The sequence below is a fragment of the Odocoileus virginianus genome, chromosome 34 (genome assembly GCF_023699985.2).
Source record: "Odocoileus virginianus isolate 20LAN1187 ecotype Illinois chromosome 34, Ovbor_1.2, whole genome shotgun sequence".
Classification (NCBI taxonomy): Eukaryota; Metazoa; Chordata; class Mammalia; order Artiodactyla; family Cervidae; genus Odocoileus; species Odocoileus virginianus.
In genome coordinates, this window is record NC_069707.1 from 5,068,113 (window position 1) to 5,087,552 (window position 19,440).

Below are 19,440 nucleotides of genomic sequence, written 5' to 3' on the forward strand. Positions count from 1 at the left end.
AGAGGGCTCTCCTGAAGCCCGCCTTGTCTTCCGTGGTGGTGGTGCGGGGGGTGTCCCATTATAAAAGTCTGCGGGCCCCCCCCCCCCCCCCCCCCCCCCCGCCTTCTGAGATGGGCTCAAACCGCCCTCTGTTCCTGTAGAATAGAGTGCCTGCTTCCGCCTCCCCTGACCTGGAAAGTGCCCCCAAAGCAGCCATTTCCTATATGCTAAGACGTGTCAGAGAAAAGAGGTTGGAGAATCCAGGGACCCCGCGGAGGGGGATGGGTAGATGGGGCAGAGAGGATGGTGCTGCTCGGGGTGTGCCCGCCCGGTGCCAGGAAGGATTAGAGGGGCGAGGAGGGAGCCCGCGGGGCAGGAGCGCGCGGCTCTGGGGAGACAAAGCCTCTTTGCGCGCCTGCCACGGCGAGCCCGCTCCAGCGGACAGGGGCTGTGGGAAACTGTCGGAGCCCCAGGCCGCCCCGGGCCTTTGAGCCGCAGTGAAAGCGGCCTTGGCGGGGGGCCGCGGGCTGGCACGGAGGTGCTCTCCCAGGCCCCGGCGCACAACCTTGGGCCAGGGCCCACTCCCCTCCCCCGCCCCCCAGAAGAGCCTGAGCAGCCTCGGGGGGGGGGGCAGTGGGGGACGAGCTCCCCCACCCCCTGCAGGGTGGCCCAGAGCCCTGGGGAGGTAACTGTGGCCCCCCTTTATTCACTAGCCTGGGAGCACGGGGTAGGGTCCCAGAGTCCGGTATCCAAGGGACTTGAGGTCCAGGTCGAGCCCTATGACCCCACTTCACAGAAGGGGAAATGGAGGCCAAGGGGCTTCCGTTTTGTGGCCAGAGCTCTTGGCAGAGGTGCTGAAACGCTGGTACCCGGGGTCCCTGCTCAGGGCGGGCCCCACGTGCTGCCTGGAAGGGGAAGGACAGAAAAGGGATGAAAGGCAGGCTGTGACCCCGTCAGGGTGTGTCCCAGCCTGAGCCCCACGGGAGCCCTAGGCACGCTGCCATCTTGGGCAGGTGGAGGGGGAACCAGGGCGGGATGCGAAGTGCCAGCATCAGAGGAGGCTGTGGAGACCTCCTCCACCTCTGCGCTCTGACCTTTGCACAAACTGTTCTTCACAGCTTTCCCGGCTTCTCGAAGGTTTAATTGTATCCCATGGACGCAGAATGGGAGGGTTGCTGGGGACATCGGAGTTTCTGTGGGCCAACTTCCTACCCGGTATGGGAACCCACTCTGGGCGGCCCTCGTCCTTGCTGAACCCCTCCCCCCTTTTTAGAACTGAATTATAATGAACATGCAACAGGTATACAACACAGTGATTTGACACTTTTCTACATTATGAGGTGATCAGCACAGTAAGACCAGTTACCATCCATCACCACACACGTTGTTACATTATCACTGACTCTATTCCTTGTGCAGTACTTTACATCTTGTGACTGATTTCTCTTAGAGCTAGGAGTCTGTCCTGCTAAAGAGCCTTCATCTATTTAATCCATCCCTTCCTCTGTAACTGTGAGTCTTCCTGTTTTGTTTTCTTTTTCAGATTCCACATAAAGGTGAAATTACATGGCGTTTGTTTTCCTCTGACTTATTTCACTTAGTATAACGCTCTCCAGACCCATCTCTGTTGCCGCAAATGACAAGGTGTCATTCTTTTTTATAGCCGAGGAATACTCTGTTGTGTATATAAACCGCAACATCTTTATCCATCCATGATCCGTGGACACCTGGGTTGCTTCCAAATCTTGGCTATGCTTGAAGGTTCCGAAGAGAAGGGAGCAGACAGCCCCTAGGCAGGCAGGACTGCGGGTGTGGACCCAGACCTTCGTCTGCAGGGCAGGATCTTGTTTTCTCCCACCAGCCGTGCAGAGCAGGCCTGGCGTCCTCCACACACATCTGGCAGCCTTGCTGAGGTTGTGGGGCGGGGGTGGAGCGGGAGATTGTGGTTCTCAGGAAACTGGAAGTGTTGGTCCAACCACTGACTGTGCGCGGGGTCTCTAAGACCAGGAGGGACTGGAAGGTCCCTGGAGAAGCGCGTGAGGTAAGGACGTGGAGATGCAGAGAAGGTCAGGAGGAGGGCTGGGAGACGTGTGTGTTTGTGCACAAATGGAGGACACACGTTTTTGCAGGGCAGCGGCACAGAGTGGACATTTCTGCGAATAAAATGCTGAAGAAACACGTTGGTGCCACAGAGTCTGTGCTCACTGTGGCTGCAAGTAAACGCTGTCTGGACTCCTGTAGTAACACCCCAAATCACTTCCCAGGTGTGAAGTGTGGGGAGATGAGGTTTAGCCTCGGTCTTTTCAGCCAGAAGCAAACAGGCTTCTCCCTGAGTAGCATGTCTCTCTGTTCAGGGATGCGAGTCCCACATCGCACGGAAAACCACACTGCATCCTAGGAACACAGGGCTGACGGGTGTGCTCCGGATGGACACCCGCTCTGAGATGGGTGTGTCTGGGATTTCATTGCACAGACTTGTACGCAAATTATTTGTTCTGTGTTTACATCCACGCTTATATGTTCTGGAGGTCTTCCATTGAAAGATTAAGTCTCAGGCACAGTTTTAAGTGACTGTCACAAGATACCTCGTTTAATCCTCTCAGTACCCTCAGAAGTAGTCTTTCAAATGTGGAAACAGGCTCAGAAGATTGTCTTGGAAGGTCAACACCATCTAGAGGGAGGTGGTGACCTGCAAGTTAAACCTTGGCGTTGGCTCAGTTGGTAAAGAATCCACTGCAATGCAGGAGACCCAGGTTCGATCCCTGGGTTGGGAAAACTCTCCTGGAGAAGGGAATGGCAACGCACTGGACAGAGGAGCCTGGAGGGCTACCGTCCATGGGGTCACAAAGAATCAGACACGACTGAGCGACTAACACACTTTGACCTGAATCGAAGATGAATGCCAACTTGCTGTGTTGGCATCTCTCCCCCACCCCGCTCCCCTCCCTGGACATAATTTTACTGGTTAGATTGGAATTGGATCTCCTTCTTTTCAAGCCAGTCTAGACTGTTGGTACACCCACCCAGGACACCTTCTTTTTTTCCACCATAGCCCAGCAGTGTCGCAAAGCCCCTGAGATCCTGTCCTACTTGTCAGGATTCAGATTTTACGTCCTTTGGGGAAAAGTGCAATATTTGATCTTCCGAGAGAGCAGTGGGTATGACTCTCCCGCGTTCACAGGTGTTACTCCGTTGAGGCCCACGACACCCCCTGGAGTAGGGGGAGCCTCATGGGGGCCCCTCTTGCTGGGGAACAAGCGGCCCTCTCTGGGCTGCAACTGCTTTGTAGGTTCTGATAGATTTTCCAGAGAAAGACGTTATTCAGCCAGGACTCTGACCTCTTGTGAGGCGCTGTGGTATTTGTCAGCTATGTGGCCTTTGCTTGGCGGTGACGTTATTAGCTAGCCGGGCAAGACCAGAAGGCTCTATTACCTCTCAATAAAGCGTTTTCATCAATTTTGATGTTTGGGTCATTTTTGTTGTGAAGGGGAAAATCACTTCAGCAGGTTTATTCCTCGCTCAGCAAACAAAGATCCACCAAATATATTACATTTAAGGCAGAGATGGTCACAGTTCAGGAATGCTTTGCAGTCGAGTTCCTTCTAAACTGAAAACATTCTTTCAATACGGAGGATTCCTATGAGAACTGTAAAAATCCTACCCACATAGTTCCCTCTCTTGAATGGAGCCTACTGAAGGGTTATTAAAATTTTACCTTTTTGTCAATAAAGTTCTTCATGGGACGTTTTTCTTGCTGCATTTTAATGTAGTGTTCACTGCCCAGATGTACGAGGGAGGAGACAAAAAGGCCATTTAAAGCCCTGGCTCTAGAATAGCCCTATTATACATTTAATTGAATCAAGTGACACTCGGGCTGTGCTGTGTGTGGACATAGTTTCAGCTGTAGGTGGCTGTCACCAACCCACACAGCCTGAAACCTGGGGCCGTGGACACAGTGTTGATTCAGAACCTCACTTCAGCGAGGGTGTTTACTAAGGAAAATCATACACGCCATGTTTTATAACAGCTGATCCTAATTCTGTAAATTATGAGCAGTTCACGAGAAGCTTCGCTTTTTGTATTAATATGTGATTCCATTTTTAAAAACAGTTTAAAATGTAAAGATGACACTACATCGAATATTTGGAAGTGTTTTCTTGAACAGTGAGACTTTTTAAGCTTCCCCCGCCCATAATACTTGAAGCAAAAACGACAGGTTTTTCCTGTTGGTTTTGTACCTGATTGATTGAAACCGTATTTTTCTAAGGTATACCTATTATTCATTCTCTAGACTAAGGACAATTTAGTTAGCTCCCCGACTAGGGCTGAAGCTTTCATATTATTCTTAAAATCCCCGAAGAGCCCTCCTGCTCCGCGGAAAACGGCAAGAGTTGCCCGGCTTGAACGCAGGGCCGTGGAGACCCCACTTACAGACCACCGACTTTGACCCTCGCCTTTGGGAAGAGAGGAATCAACGTTCCAGCAGAGACCTTGGTTCGGAACATTGGCTCCCAGACCTCTGGTACCCAGGGCACTTGTTCAAACATGGACGCTGGACATCGCCCCGGAGCATCCATTCAGCAGGTCTGCCCAGGGCCCGAGGAGCTGGACTCCTCCAGTCCCCCGGCGAGGCTGCCGTTGCTGGACCAGGGAGCCCACTCTGAGAACCTCCACGCTAGGGCGAGGGGGCGCCTCTGGGGGTCAGCAGGGTCGGGATACTCAGGCTACTTCCGTTCGGCCGCCTGGAGGCCGTGGGTTTAAACAGACACCTGGGTCTATCTGTGGTCGGTGCTCCCCACAGGGGACACCCCTCTGACGGGAGGTGCTCCCAGTGACCTGCCTGGCTCCCCTGACGTGGACCGGGGGTGCAGGGAACTGGGGGTTTGGTCTCGGAAGCCTTTGGACATCCAAGCGGAGCATCCCGTGCGCATTTAGGGAGGTCGGGACTAAACTGGGGAACTGGGGGCTTACAGACGGCATCCGGGGCCCTGGGGCTGGAGGCGATGGAGGCCGGACCCCGGTCCTAGGCCGGTCAGGGCTCAGGAAGGGGTGCGGTGGCCCGAGCACCCACCAGCCCCCCATCCTCTAAGGGAACTAGCTCCATCTCCCTGGCCCCTGTCACCAGGCGGGGACTCAGCACACACCCTCTTTTCCTGCTCTTTATGGGGGCGCTGCCGTCTCTTACTGGGGGGAACTGGGTTTACCTTTGAACGTAGCCGTGCCAGGGCCCGTGTCCGCTCGCACATCCACGGGATCGGAACACCCGAAGCTGCCCTGAAATCACCATGGAAACGCTGCGGGCCGCTTGCAATTACCTGAGTGGAGGGTGCGGCCCCTGCAACAGACTCTGAAGGCCCGAGGAGGGGCTACTTTTCAACACTTTCTACATAAAAAAGAAAAGGACGTAATACATTTTTTAGACTTACTAAGCACAGGACTAGAACACATCCTTTCAGTCAGATTGAAATTTACAGGAATTCCGCAAGGGAAAAACAAAGTATCCAAATACCTTAAAAATATTTCCCACCAGAGGAGGCAAAAATCAACCCCCGAAACAGAGAAACACTAATGAACCGATGTGCAAAGAGCTCCTTCCGCCACACGTCTGTCTGCATCCTTCACCGGTGATGGGAGAGCCGGCTCATGGCCAGAGAACTTGTCGGGAGACGCACACTGCACCGGACTTGAGATCCAAGCAGACAGCTCCATGCGGGCAGAAGTAATAGAGTCCTTCCTTCCCGAGGAGCCACGCCCGAGCTGACTCATGGTGGTTACAGCGCCTATGTTCCCGTGTAACATCAGCGTCTGCGCAAACTGTTGCTATTGGTGGGGTTTCCCAGAAGCAAAGCGGGAGTCAGCAAGGTCGGGACACCCCGCTGGTGCTCTGGATCTCCGATCAGCTTCCACGTGCTCACACTTTGAAGCCAGCAAAAGACTCAAAGATGATGGGAGATAAATCAGATTCCACACCAATATACATTTTCCTGCAGGAAAGTGTTCTTGATTAAGCCAAGTACTACTATTTCCCCCCCCCACACCTGCAGAGCAGAGAGGATGCTTAGAGTATCTTTTGAATTGTTCTTGTTATTAAGTCGCTAAGTCATGTTCAACTCTTTGTGACCCCATGAAGTGCAGCACGCCAGGCTTCCCTGTCCTTCACTATCTCTCAGAGTTTGGTCAGACTCATGTCCATCGAGTCGGTGATGCCATCCAACCATCTCTGCTGCCCTCTTCTTCTCTGTCCCTCAATCTTTCCCAGCATCAGGGTCTTTTCCACTGAGTCAGTTCTTCGCATCAGGTGGCCAAAATATTGGAGCTTCAGTTTCAGCATCAGTCCTTCCAATGAATATTTGGGGTTGATTTCCTTTAGGATGGACTGGTTTCATCTCCTTGCAGTCCAAGGGACTCTCAGGAGTCTTCTCCAGCACCACAATTCGAAAGCATCAGTTCTTTGATGCTCAGCCTTCTTTATGGTCCAACTCCCACATCCATACATGACTACTGGAAAAACCATATCTTTGCTTTGACTATTTGGACCTTTGTTGGCAAAGTGATGTCTCTGCTTTTTAACACACTGTCTAGTTTTGTCATAGCTTTCCTTCCAAGGAGCAAGCATCTTTTAATTCCATGGCCGCACTCACCATCAGCAGTGATTTTGGAGCCCAAGAAAATAAAGTCTGTCACTGCTTCCACATTCTCCCCATCTATTTGCCATGAAGTGATGGGACCAGATGCATTAAGACACCCTGATTACAAATAAACCTAGTAGAGTGGTTGGCAGTTCCCACTTCAAAATGGACTTTCCTCCTCTGCTCATTATCAGGGCTAGGAAATGCTGGGTCCAGTGCACAGAGTAACTGGGTATTTAACTCACTTCCAATGTCTTATTATTGCAATAAACAAAATATCTCTTATTTTAAAAGAAAGAGAAAAAGTTGTTGGAGCTTGGGAAAGCCCTCTTTCCTGGATCTTCTGAAGAGGGTGGTTCTGTGAGAGCCTCTGGGCGGGCAGTAAGGGGGGCTGAGTGGGGTGAGGGGGAAGCTGGGGTTGGTCACCACTGAGTGGCTCTTCCTGGCTGGGGCACTGCCGGTCTGCAGGCTGTGTGTTGGGGGAGAACGTTCCAGACCCCGAATATTTGAACTGTGGACACGGATTGTCTTGGTCTGAGTGGAAGGAAGCATGGTCATTTCTAGCTTAGGTCTGGAAGTTTCTTCTTTTCAAAAGAGAACTTTTAAAAACTGGTCCACTGGTACATTTCTAGAAGAGGGATGCTTTCCTGGGTAGAATTGTTTTGGAAGCATTTGAGGTTTTCTGACTCCATTTTAAATCCCTTCAGAGAGTAGGAATTTATGATTAGAAAAATGTTCATGGAATATTTCTCCAGGTTTATTACTTCTTTCAAAGTGGTCTTCCAGCTTCCCAGCTTCTGCTTATAAAAGGCTGGTGATGAACATCTCAGAATAGCCCGAGAAGTAAGCGATGTGGTGGGTATTGAAGTAGGAGGACTTTGTTTCGGCTTCTCTAAATGACACTGTTCTGGGACGTCCCTCTGCCTGCACCAAAACATCTCCCATTTCTAGATCGTGTGTAAGCAAACCCTGAAAAAAGCTGAGGCTTGTTTGCATAAGAAAATTTCAGCTTTGAAGACCATGTTCTCCAAGCAGGCAACCATTCCGCAGAATTTTCAAACTGTGAATTTCTGTCTGATGTTTTCAGATAGAGTTGGGCCATAAGATGACATGCTGTTTGTACAGTATAGCGAGCGGGGGCTGGTGTGGGGAGCCTCCCTCCAAGATGAGGGTGTGCCCACAGAGGCAACTAGCAGGGGGCAGTGGGCTTGTGGGAGCCCCGCTGTCTCTCTCAGCAGGTCCAGTGGTATAACAACTCAGACCTGCACCCGTGAGGGGCCTGGTCCACCGGGGACCTCCCCTGCACCCCACGTGGCGCCACCCATCCAGCCTCCAGGCTGTTTCTGATGGACAGGATGATAGGGTGGGGAGGGAGAGAGATTCTCTCAGGTGGCAGCCTGGTCATCCTGCCAGCCTTGATGAAGCCTCCCTGGGGAAGGCATCAGCGACCCCGTGGACTGACTTCTTCCAAGAGGTGTGCTCTACCTCGGACACTTCCACTCCGGCTTCCCCTTCCAGCTCCTGGTCTTCTGATTGGTCAGGAGGCCCAGCGTTCAAGGCGGCGTCTTTCTTCAACAAATGGATTGTCGATCCATCTGAGAAGCTGCCGTTGGCCCTGGGCTTCCCGCCTTCCATGGTCTTTGACGCTTGCGCAGACGTTGAAAGTCCTCGTTCTGGGCCGCCTCCGTCTCCTCGTGAGCATCTCTCCTCCAACTGGGCTTGGTTTCCCTTTCTGGTGGGCTCCTCCCGTGCTCCCCGAGTTTAGCAGCCTGTCCAGGGCCTTTGCTCAGGGGTTTCTGGGCTCTGAGCCCTGCCGGCTGCTCACGTGGAGTGAGACGCCGTCAGGCACCTGGTGACCTGGGCTGACCACGAGGTGGGGGCACGTCCCGGGGTGCCTGGGGCTCTCTCCCCCTTCACCCCACCTGCTTTCTTCCTCTGTGTGTCCCTACAGACAGGGAGACGCCACCTGGGGTGGAGACGAGGGAAAAAGCAGCCATTCCTAGTTCTATACTCACAAAACAACGCATTCAAAACAACCTCTAGAGAGCATTGTGCCATCTCTGTAGTTGCTTTGGTTTTCTGCAAAATTATTTTCTCATGACAAAGAGCTCACCATTGCCTTCTAGGAGGCCCCATATCATCTGAGGATTTTCCCAGTTATATATTGCTTTGCTGGGGTGGAAGGTGGTCATTATACATGTCTTGTTTCTTTGCAGTAAAGACCAACAAGTATAAGAAACTACACTAGGTATTTCAGTAAGATCACCTCTAGTTCTTACAACCGTCCTGCAGGTAGGAGTAATCTCCACATTACAGCCGAGGAAACTGGAGACTCAGAGAAGTTAAATTACGGGCCCGAGGCGGCACAGCTAATAAGAGTCAGAGAGCTGGGAAAGGAACCTCAATGTTTTAATTTCATGCCAGAGTTAGGGCTCTGGGCTCAGAGGCTGGTAGGTCTCTGTGCTTCTGCACCAGGTGGTTTTCATGAGCAGGAGAGAGAGTGACACAGTAGGCTGGTCCTTGAGTCCTGACGGAGCCGTGGAGGAAATTCTGGCAGGAACATTCAAGGGCACCAACAGCGGTATCCTTCTAACTGACAGTATCAGGGACTCAGGGGTCACTTCGAACACCTCGCTGATGCCAGGGAGACAGCTGAGGGGTACAGTGGAACACTGTAGTTTGGAGAAAAACCTGTCTTAACCTCTCCGTGTCTGCTTCTAGCTCTGTCTTTTCAAAGTATTGATATCATACCCGAAAGCCAATTTATCTTACCCAGTCACGCATCTCCATTTATCCTTAAAAAAAAAAAAATGCTTCGGGAACTAGGTGGTAGCTACTCAGATGTTAGATTTCATATGCTGAGCCTGGCACCGAGGAAGATGAGTAATGAACCAGTTTTCAAACTCGGGTCTGGACACTTGTGTCTTCAATAATTACGGACAACCACCCGGAGGCCAGGGCTCGCTTCCCTGGGGACACATTTCAATTCCTCCCTTCTGTGCAGGAGCTGCTTTCGCTGCAGACCGAGACCCTCCGGCCCGCACTGCCAGCAGTCACGGCAGCTTGCAAGTGCGCAGAATTGGGGTCCCTCGCCCTGAAGCTTTCAGAGCTGAGCGTCCTGCACCCTGCAGGCCCTTGTTGGGGCACCTTACACTCACGCTTCTCTTTGGGCACCTTTTCACTTTCTCAGTTGAATGAAGCACTGCATGCCTTTTTTAAAAAAATCTTTTTTAAATCTTTTTTTTTTTTTTAAATAAAATTCCCAAGCAGTGCCATCAGACTCAGCAAGAGGTGCTATGGGAACCCACCCAACCCACCAGTGGGAGGAGAACTGCAGAGGAAAAGGACTTGGTTTGTTCCCAGGGGCAATCGCTACGATGCACCTAAGTCATCTTCAAAAATGATGAAAGGCCCCAAACTGCCTGCCGGGTAGCGTGTTGTCAGTTACACCGGGGGTCTGGGGTGCAGATGTCAGACTACTCATAGCAAGCTAGCGTTTTAAACAAATCACGTGTGCCACTTGGCATTTCATACCCGGCCCACCCCCTCCCCTGTGCCCCCCTCCCCCAGTATAAGCTGGGAAGCCCTGCAGATTCCGATGGGCCAGAAGCATCAGTTATGTTTATAGCCGAGGTTCAGAACTCGCTGGAAACCGTCCCCCGGTAATGGGGGCCTAGATCCCACTGTTCATCGTGTGTCAAAGTACACTGTTCTACATAGCTGCTGGGGAGGTGCTGCTGAATAGGCTCCCGGGTCCACGACCAACACCTATTAAGTAGTCGGCCTAAACGCTCCCCTTCCAACCTCTGACATCACCCTCGGGGCAGGCAGACACAATTGCTGAATTGCGTACGAAAATCATAGATTTATTGTCCATACAACCGAAGGTTTAACTCGGACTCCTGCTTTCTTTCCGAACTGGATAAAGAAGCGATTCTTCTCCTGGAACAAATAAGCACAGTACACTATTGTAATCTAAGAAACAGGCACTGTTTATGTATGGGAAAGCCTTGCTCTCAACAGGGCTAACAATTCAAGGGCCCGTGAGCCGCTATTTGGGCAGCTGTGGCAGCGCTGAGCGGCCGAAGTCGTGGATAAGGAGATGCTAGCGGCGGCAGAGACGGGTGGCGGGGAGGACCCCGGGGAGCACCCCCTCCGCCCAGCCCAGCTGCCTCCCCGCTAGTTCAGCAAGCACGACTCGTAGGTGGGGACCATGTACTTGATGTTGATGAAGGCGTCTTCGCCACCGTAGCGCTCGAAGGCCTCCAGCGTCTCCTGGATCAAGTCGCCGATGTTCTCCCGCTTCTGCTGGCTGTAGTCGATGCCGTCCCCGGAGTTCACTGGTTCATGCAAACACATAGAGAGGCCCGTTAATGCGCGGCACTTTCCCGAGAAGTCCTATGCATGGGTCTAGGCGTTGGTCTCCAAGGCCTATGCCACGAGACGCAAGCATTTAACATTTGACGTTGACATGGCTCAATTAGCATCGGATCATTTGACATGTTCCCAATAGAGTCTCAGGAGTGGTGACAGATCAGAACACAAAGTCCCCCTAGAAGGGAGCTGATGAAAGGTCAGCAGAGCGTAAACAAAAGTGAGGTGATGAAAAGTCATCTCAACTAGAGACGTCAGGGCGTAAACGAACGCCAGGTGACTTGAGGTTATACTACAGCTCACAAGTCAGGGACTCTCTGTCTCAGACCTGGTAATTACATCAAGAGCATTCTCCCGGACCCTGACTTCTGCAGAGCCCCAAAATGGCCTAGTTAGAAGGAAGGGCCAATGGTCAGGCGAGGGTGCTGGCTCTGCGTGATCGCAGACAGACACGCGGTGCAGTGAGGGACGTAGCCCGTGCCCACGTCTGGGGCTTGCGTCTGCGGGGTGCACGCTATCTCCTCCAGGTCTCACCAACCCTGGTGTTCAGCCTCTGCTGGGACCCCCGCCCCTCCCCATCACTGGGGGTGCAGCTGGGAGCAGAGATGGCCTTGCCTGCCATCTCTTCCTCATCTCTTTCTGATCACCTGGGTCCTAGTCCTCAGTTACGGCTTCACAGGGATGGGAGCTCTGCTGATGCTGGGGTCTAAGCCCAGGCAGGCGGCCTGCCCTGGGGGTTGGGGGAGCATCTGGAGGACCCGGCCGAAGTCTCACCTCCCTGAGCCTGGAAGTGACCACTCAGCTGCCTCTCAGACTCTGCGGGAAGGGGTTCCTGGACCCATCCATGGGTCCAGGTTCATGGGACCCATGGGGTCCCATCCATGGCCTGGGTGGGAGGCTGGGTCTCATGGTCTCAAAGTGTTTGGATAAGAAGCATCTGATTGCGTTCCATCTAAGAGGTTACCCAAGTGCGTGGGGGTCTGCTTCCATTCAGAGAACAGAAATTCCACCTAATAATAGTCATTGTTGTTTAGTCGCTCAGTCATGTCCGACTCTTTGCCACCCCATGGACTGTAACCTGCCAGACTCCTCTGTCCATGGGATTCTCCAAGCAAGAATACTGGAGTGGGTTGCCATGCTCTCCTTCAGGAGATCTTCCTGACCCAGGGGTTGAATCCGCGTCCCTGCATTGGCAGGCAGGTTCTTTATCATCTGAGCCACCGGGGAAGCCCAGGAATAGTCATGATGGGCCTGCGAGTTGTATTTCCCACCTGAATTTCTACAGGCGTCCACACCGCTTGTTCTCCCAGTAAGCGAGTCATCTTTGTGCCTTTGCTGATGCTACCCCACCTGATTCACGATGAAAGCAAAGGGCCACGGGGTGGGCTGAGAGGCTGGGGGCGGTGGGCAGTGAGGACGAGGGCTCAGGCGGGGGACACTGCGGGGAGAGCAGCTACAGCTGGAAAATGTGCACTTTCCCAGATGAGTGTGTTCATTTTATTCAGATTTCAATACAGCGCCCAAAGCTTATCTTGCCTGAATGTGAAAATAATAGAGGGGGGTGGAAAATGGCATTTCAAAGCTGTTTTTCCCCAGTTATTTTGAACATTTTAAAAAAGACGGAGTAATGGTTCAGACCAGTAATAAAGGTAAGAATTACAATCCCACACAGTATGGATAAGCAGTTCTTTTGCTTGATTTTCCCAGAAACTTGTTAGAGAAATATCGCTGTCTTCTGTAACACAGAGAAAGGACATGGTTCTCCTGATTTGCTTCGTTTGGTGGGGGGTGAGGGCAGGCAGAAATACTACTAATTTTCAGAAAGAGAAAAGTTATGAGTTACACAGCTGGGTTTGCAAAACCACTGTAATGAAGTGGATTTTGCCCTTCTCATGGTGGAAGCCTTTCTGCTGTGATGGGGAAAGCTGGATTTAAGTTAAAGGTTGATTTACAGAATGGTTGATCCTCTAAAATATTCATACATGATGGTTGTACAGAATAAACAAGAGACAGGATGTTTGAACAAAGAGTTCTTGCCTGGATGTTTTTCAGCTAAAGGTAAACTTTAAAAATATATACAGACAAATACTTAAATAGTTTAAAATCAAAAAAAGATTTACAAGGTGGTCTGAGAAGAGAGTCAGTGCAGTCAGGATCTCCCACCGAGGAGAACATGGTATCCATCCATGTGGGTGGGGGGGCAGATTTCCAGCAGGAGGAGGTTCTGAGTTGGATTAAGAGAGAAGGGGCTTCCCAGGTGGCTCCGTGGTAAAGAGCCTGCCTGCCAATGCAGGAGACACAGGTTCGATCCCTGGGTCAGGAGATGCCCTGGAGGAGGAAATGGCACCCCACTCCAATATTCTTGCCTGGAAAATCTCATGGACAGGAGTCTGGAGGAGTACAGTCCATGGGGTTGCAAGGAGTCAGACACGACTGAGCACACACAGGAAAGAGAGAATGAGGAAGGAGCGTGTGTGTGTGTGCGTGTGTGCGTGCGTGTGTGTGTGCTGGGCAGGGGTTGGTGATGTGTGTTACAGGGGAGACCAAAAGATGCTAAGGAAGAAGTTCCGAAAGAGAGGAGGGCAAAAGCAACTCAGTCCAAAACAGGTGCAGCAGGGACGGAAACGGGTCACGTGTGTGACAAGGGGGACCCGGGAGGAAGGGGTGTGTGAGGAACAAGGTCGGCTCCCGGGACTCCGAGGGGGTCCCTGAAGGAAGGCCAGCGACAGTGTGTGGGCTGGTCCCGTCCCCGATGACGTTCCTGTTGAACTCCCCTGCTCACGAAACAGGTGGACTTAGGGGGCAGTTGGCAGGATGCAGGTTTGCACGGCGCGCTGAGCCCTGGCAAAAATGCCCCAGGCGCACGTGGAAAGTGTAACTGGTGATGGTGCTGAGTTGTGACAGCCTTGATCCAGTTCCTGATGGACAAAGACACGTAAATTAATCACCAATAAAGGGTGCCTTTTGTTGGCCCGTTAGTCAAAAGGTCAAGGACTGAATAGATCACGGGACAGACATATTTTCCTGGTGGGGGCAGAGAAGGGTGGGAAAGTCTGCACACAACGGAAAGCTTAACACGCCCTGTTTGTCCCGCTGCCTCCCAGAATGCTATCATGACAAGCAGCACTTTATTTCAATAGTGACCTATTCTTACTTCTTAAAAAATATGTAACTGTAGGAGTAAGAAAACTATGTAGCTTTTTTGTTTCTCAGCAGTGCATAAACCAAGTGATAAAAAGAACAGAGCAGAATAACAGTTGCTTATTCAGAAAGGGAGTTGGAGTTGGAATATTCCATGATTGCAGAATGTGTATCTCTGAGGGAGGAAAAAGCCCAACAAAGGAGCCCCGTCCCTTCCTTTGGGCGTGGGAGGGATGAGCAGGCATGGTTTAGGGTCAGGCCACGTCGAGGGGTAGGTGAGCGGGTCGGTCTCCATTTCAGAACTGCTCTAGACTCACTTTCTTTGAGAATCTGAGTTTGAGGCCATTAGGTTGAGCTCATCTTTTTAAATACGTACGGCGCCGCAAGAAAACACGATTGTGAGAATAGGATGCTTTAAGAACAACCCAGATGGTTATGTACAATTGTCACTTCTTGTTAGGAAGATGACATTTCAATTCAGGAAGCTAGGAGTCTATTTTATGTCCGACAGCTGGAAAGATACATTGATGAAGGAAAAGATGTGTTTTATTTATAACTAAACAAACAGGACCTGTAACAACAGGTCAACCCAGACTTTGCATTTCTAAAGGAATACAACGCAGGTAGACTAGAATCAGGAATTCCGTTTCTCTTCTTGAAGGTATTTGTGTGCCGGAGACGAGCTCCTACTGCTTGGAAGTCTCTTGGTTAGGATTTATCAGGTTGGCCAAAAAGTTTGTTTGGAGTTTCCCATAAGCTGGCACAGAAAAACCCCAAGGAACTTTTTGGACAATCCAACATTTTTGAAGACGCTTGTTGTTCTGAACGTTGAAGAGGTTTTGGATTGTGCAGGCGGTATGTTTAAGCACAGGCAGCCTCCTTTTCTACCTAAGCCAGTTTAAACAGCCCCCACCTGGATGCTCTCTCTTCCTCGGGGCCGTTTTGGTCAGGTATGTGTGTCCCAGGCTTCCCGCTGTCAAGGGCACCCCCCCAGTGAATGAACTTGTGGTTGTGAAGTGACCATCACGCCGTCCCGTCCCGAAGGCACGGCCAAGACAGACCCGTCTACCTTCCACACAGGTGCGTATCTGCAAGGCAGGCGACCTGGCCTGGCAACGGACACATATCACGGAGGGTTCTGAGGCAACAGTCTCTTAGCATTTTGACAGTGTTTACCCTGTGTAGAAGCGTTCCTTCTTTCTTTAGTTACTACTGTTACAGGGAAAAGGTGGGGGAAAAAGACTAAAAGTGGAAAAGGGACCCTTTTGGCGGCCAGAGCGAGGTCTTCGCAAGTTGGCATCGGTGGCAGCTCCGGCCACGCTGAAGGGTGATGGGCTCTCTGTAGACAGCGCAGGAAGAGGCCCTGCGGGGCCATGCCAGACGGCACAGACGAGGCTCTTGCCCTTGGGGAGCTGGCCGAGGTCCCCGCAGGTCACGTTCACGCCCGCCAGACTGAGTCTGGGCTGCGGACCCAGCCCAGAGCCCCGCGCAGCTGGCCTCTGTCCCGCTGCTCGGACCCCACTGGAGACGGCCCCGAGAGAAAGCGTCTCTGTGCGGGAGGGCCAGGCTCCCGAGGCCCCTCATCCCAGGGCAGGGAGAGCCGCCCAAGGAAGCACGGGACGGCGCGGGACGCTCAAGGGGAGCCACGTCCAGATTCGGATTTTTCTGACTCTGGTGTTTTCACCAGTACTCTTAAGGATATCCTGGAGAAGGAAATGGCAACCCACTGCAGTGCTCTTGCCTAGAAAATTCTACAGATGGAGGAGCCTGGTGGGCTACAGTCCGTGGGGTCGCAAAGAGTCAGACATGACTGAGCCACTTCACTTAAGGGTATAGATACTGTTACATGAACTGTAATGCACAAGCTAGAGGGAAATGAAAGCATTTTTTAAGGCATCAGGAGCAGGAAGCACACAAATGCTTACTTCAGGCTGCTTATCCAACATACCCGAGGTATCACTCGTTCTGTTCCAACGGATGAAATAACTGACAAACTCGACCTATCCCCCTGCTTTCCAGGTGGCTCAGTGGATTCACTGGTAAAGAATCCACCTGCCAAGCAGCAGACACTGGAGACGCCGGTTCGACCCCTGGGTCGAGAAGATCCCCTGGAGGAGGAAATGGTAACCCACTCGGGTATTCTTGCCCAGAGAATCCCATGGACGGAGGAGCCTGGCGGGAAGGCAGGAACACGCTGAAGGCTAACTTACAGCCAGTGGGGTCGCAAAGAGCTGGCCACGACTTAGTGACCAAACCACCACCACCTAGGCTCTCTGGTCGTGACTGAGAAAAGAAGGAGGATCTGGAGATCGGGAGATCTGGAGAGCAGCAGCGCTTCCGCTGGTCCTGCAGACGTGCAGGCGGACGTCCTCACACGGTGGACTGGCCGATTGTCCACGGGGGAAGGTGCTGTGACCACCCAGCCCGTCATTCTGAAACCGTCGTGACCCGGGCGCCTCTCAGTCAACCTGAAGCCATGCTGAGCGCAATTTTTAAAAAGTACTAACAGAAGAAATGAAGTCCTTTCTTTCTGGATCAGAAAAGGCATTTTTTTTGCTTTTTGGGTTGTGTTTTGGTTTCTCAAATGTTGAACTAAACTAGTTGAAAAGCTTTCAAGTCCAATTGAAAGGGGGTTTCCCTGTTAAGACCCGTAATCAGTGATGGCTTCGGCCACAGCTGAAACTGCCCACCTTCTGTTGGGGTCTCCGTGACGCCATCTGCCCTGGAGAGAGGGTGACCCCTTGGGGCCTGGGTTCAGGTGTCCGCAGGGTGTGTGTGTGGACTCTACTGCAAATATTATTCTTATGTTTCCTGGTGATGCGGAACCATCACAGATGTTCTGTTGGATGATTCTGAACACATTTCCAGCTTGGGGTTTAGTGGATTTGGTAGTTGTGAAATGGAGATAACCCCAAACAGTAATTCCTTGTTTGCGCTAGTTGGTATTTAGGCAGAAATGTTAGTCATAGTGGAATAAAACTAACATTTTTCAAAAGATAATCTACTAAAAAGATGACTCATCATTAAAAAAGATTTCATTAAAAAGATAGATGATCTGAGAGAACAGCATCGAAACATGTATATTATCAAGTGTGAAACAGATCACCAGCCTGGGTTGGATGCATGAGACAAGTGCTCCGGGCTGATGCACTGGGATGACCCAGAGGGATGGGATGGGGAGGGAGGTGGGAGGGGGGATCGGGATGGTGAACACATGTAAATCCATGGCTGATTCATGTCAATGTATGGCAAAAACCACTACAATATTGTAAAGTAATTAGCCTCCAACTAATAAAAATTAATGGAAAAAAAAATCGTGTAAATGTTAAAAAAAAAGATAGCTCATAATATTTATGAATTTATGGTTTCTTTGAATCTTTCGCCTTTTAATTTGAATTAAGGAAGGGTGAGAAGAGACACAGATATATTTTGTTTTTCAAGGAGTTTTTGATTGCAAGACCTAGATTAAATTGTCAACATTTGTTTTGCCAGAAATATCCTATTTGGGGTTTGCTTAGACCCAATTTACTTTATAGAAATAGCATTACTTGTTTTAGAATAAAAGTGCTTTCTCCCATAAGGTTTGGAAAATTACAGTGGAAACAATTGTAAATTTTAGTCTGATTCTTTCTGGAGATGAAAGAATGGCAGTGGAAGGCAAGAGGGCAAGACAAGTCAGGGCAAAATTCATTTTTTCTACATTGAATAAGAGAAGAAGCCTTTTGGGGAGATGTTTTATCTACTTCTAGAATCCTAAAGAAATGCTTTCACTTTTTTTTTTTTTTTTTTTAGCTTTGCTATGTCACTTTGAGGAGGTTCATCTTTTTCCACCTTAGTGATAACTTGACTTCATAATCTCTTGGAAAATGACTGTTTTCAACATACCCTTAAGTCTGACCATATGATGGATATTTCCAGAGTGTTGGTTCATGGCGGATGTGAATCAAAGTTGCAATGGTTTTGCAACCACAAACTTATAATAACCAGAGCATATGTCATACTAGAGACGCCCGAGGGCTTAAACACTCCAAATCTCCTCAGATCTTGTTGACATTAATGAAATTCACAAGATTTCTTTCCTCTGAAGATAAAAGCTTTGAAGCAAGATCTGGACTCCCAGCTGGATGTCTGTCTCTCTCCCTCTCCTTCTGACGCAGGAGCTGGGTAACTAAAGCCAGAGGTTCCTAGCCCATCATTAGTTTTGAAAGTTCAAGAAAAGGTTTTCACGGGGGCACTGATCACTGGTGAAACTGAAGGTATCAAGGATCTTGACCTAATCATGAATTAAATATTTAAGTGCTCCTTCAGACAACTGCCAACTCCTTTCTGAGCAGCTGCCATTTCCCAGAGTAGATTTGTTCTGTAGGAAATGAACAATGATAACATTGGGGGTATAGTGATATAGCAGGAAAAAACACTGAACTTCAAAGGCAAATAACCTACAATGTAAGTTTTCAAACCTTAGCAGCTGCAATGTTCAATAACTTACTAGATGGTTAACTACGGACAGGTTACTTAATTTCTCTGAATCTCAGTTACCGTCCCTATAGAAAGAAAGGATTGAATTTGGGTGAGCTCTGCTCATCCTAGCATTACTTTTTATAATACCACAATACAACTTTGGAATAAGCTTTTGGAAGTGAAGGTTATTCAATAGATGCATTGTATTTCAACTGAAAAGATAATCACAAAGCTACAATATAATTCTTCAAAGTAAGCCACAAACTCTTAAGTACCAAATCCAGCTTTCACATAAGTTCTAAAAAAACAATCCCAAGGGACCAATGTTTATACAGTTAGTTGTCATTTAAAAAGAGAACACTGTCAAAAACTCAAATTATTTATTGACACACTACCAAAAATTATTCCATTCTGCTACTTCAATAAATCAATATGGATTTTTATTTATTAAAATAAAGACCAAATGTATGGCTAGATTATATATATATATATATATATATATATATGTGTGTGTGTGTGTGTGTGTGTGTGTGTGTGTTCAGGTGACAGTGATTTGGTCAAGGCCACATAAAGGCAAATTGGATTCATCTCTGATCAATGACTATTTTGACTTGAAGTTATATTGAGAAAAACAGGTGGGTTCACCAGTTTATCCCTCTTTGGGATAACTACACCTATAGGTTCAGTCGCCACTGGACTAACCTGAATTCCAAGTTGTGAAGTGGCAGTGTATCTCTTTTCTTGTTGGCCCACATGATTCAATGAATGTTCAATGAATAACCAATGGAAAAGGAACAGAGTTCTAAGTCCAGCTCTTGTCCCAAGTCTATTTCCTGCTGGCTTATCTCATGGTGGA

General features: G+C 49.9%; 1 protein-coding gene across 2 annotated transcripts in view; it reads right to left on the reverse strand.

The window, feature by feature from the left end:
• Positions 1–10,453: 10,453 nt before the first annotated feature.
• Positions 10,454–19,440, reverse strand: part of PACRG (parkin coregulated) — a 513,183-nt gene continuing 504,196 nt past the window's right edge. Inside the window, exons 5-6 of one of the 2 annotated variants that reach the window (XM_070461507.1) lie at positions 10,828–10,948; positions 10,454–10,550 (exon numbers count right to left, since the gene is read on the reverse strand). In XM_070461507.1, the coding sequence (XP_070317608.1) occupies positions 10,475–10,550; positions 10,828–10,948 (197 nt within the window). In that variant the 3' untranslated portion in view covers positions 10,454–10,474. Of the gene's footprint in view, positions 10,949–19,440 lie in introns of both variants that reach the window. The other variant, XM_070461508.1, reaches the window with a different exon arrangement.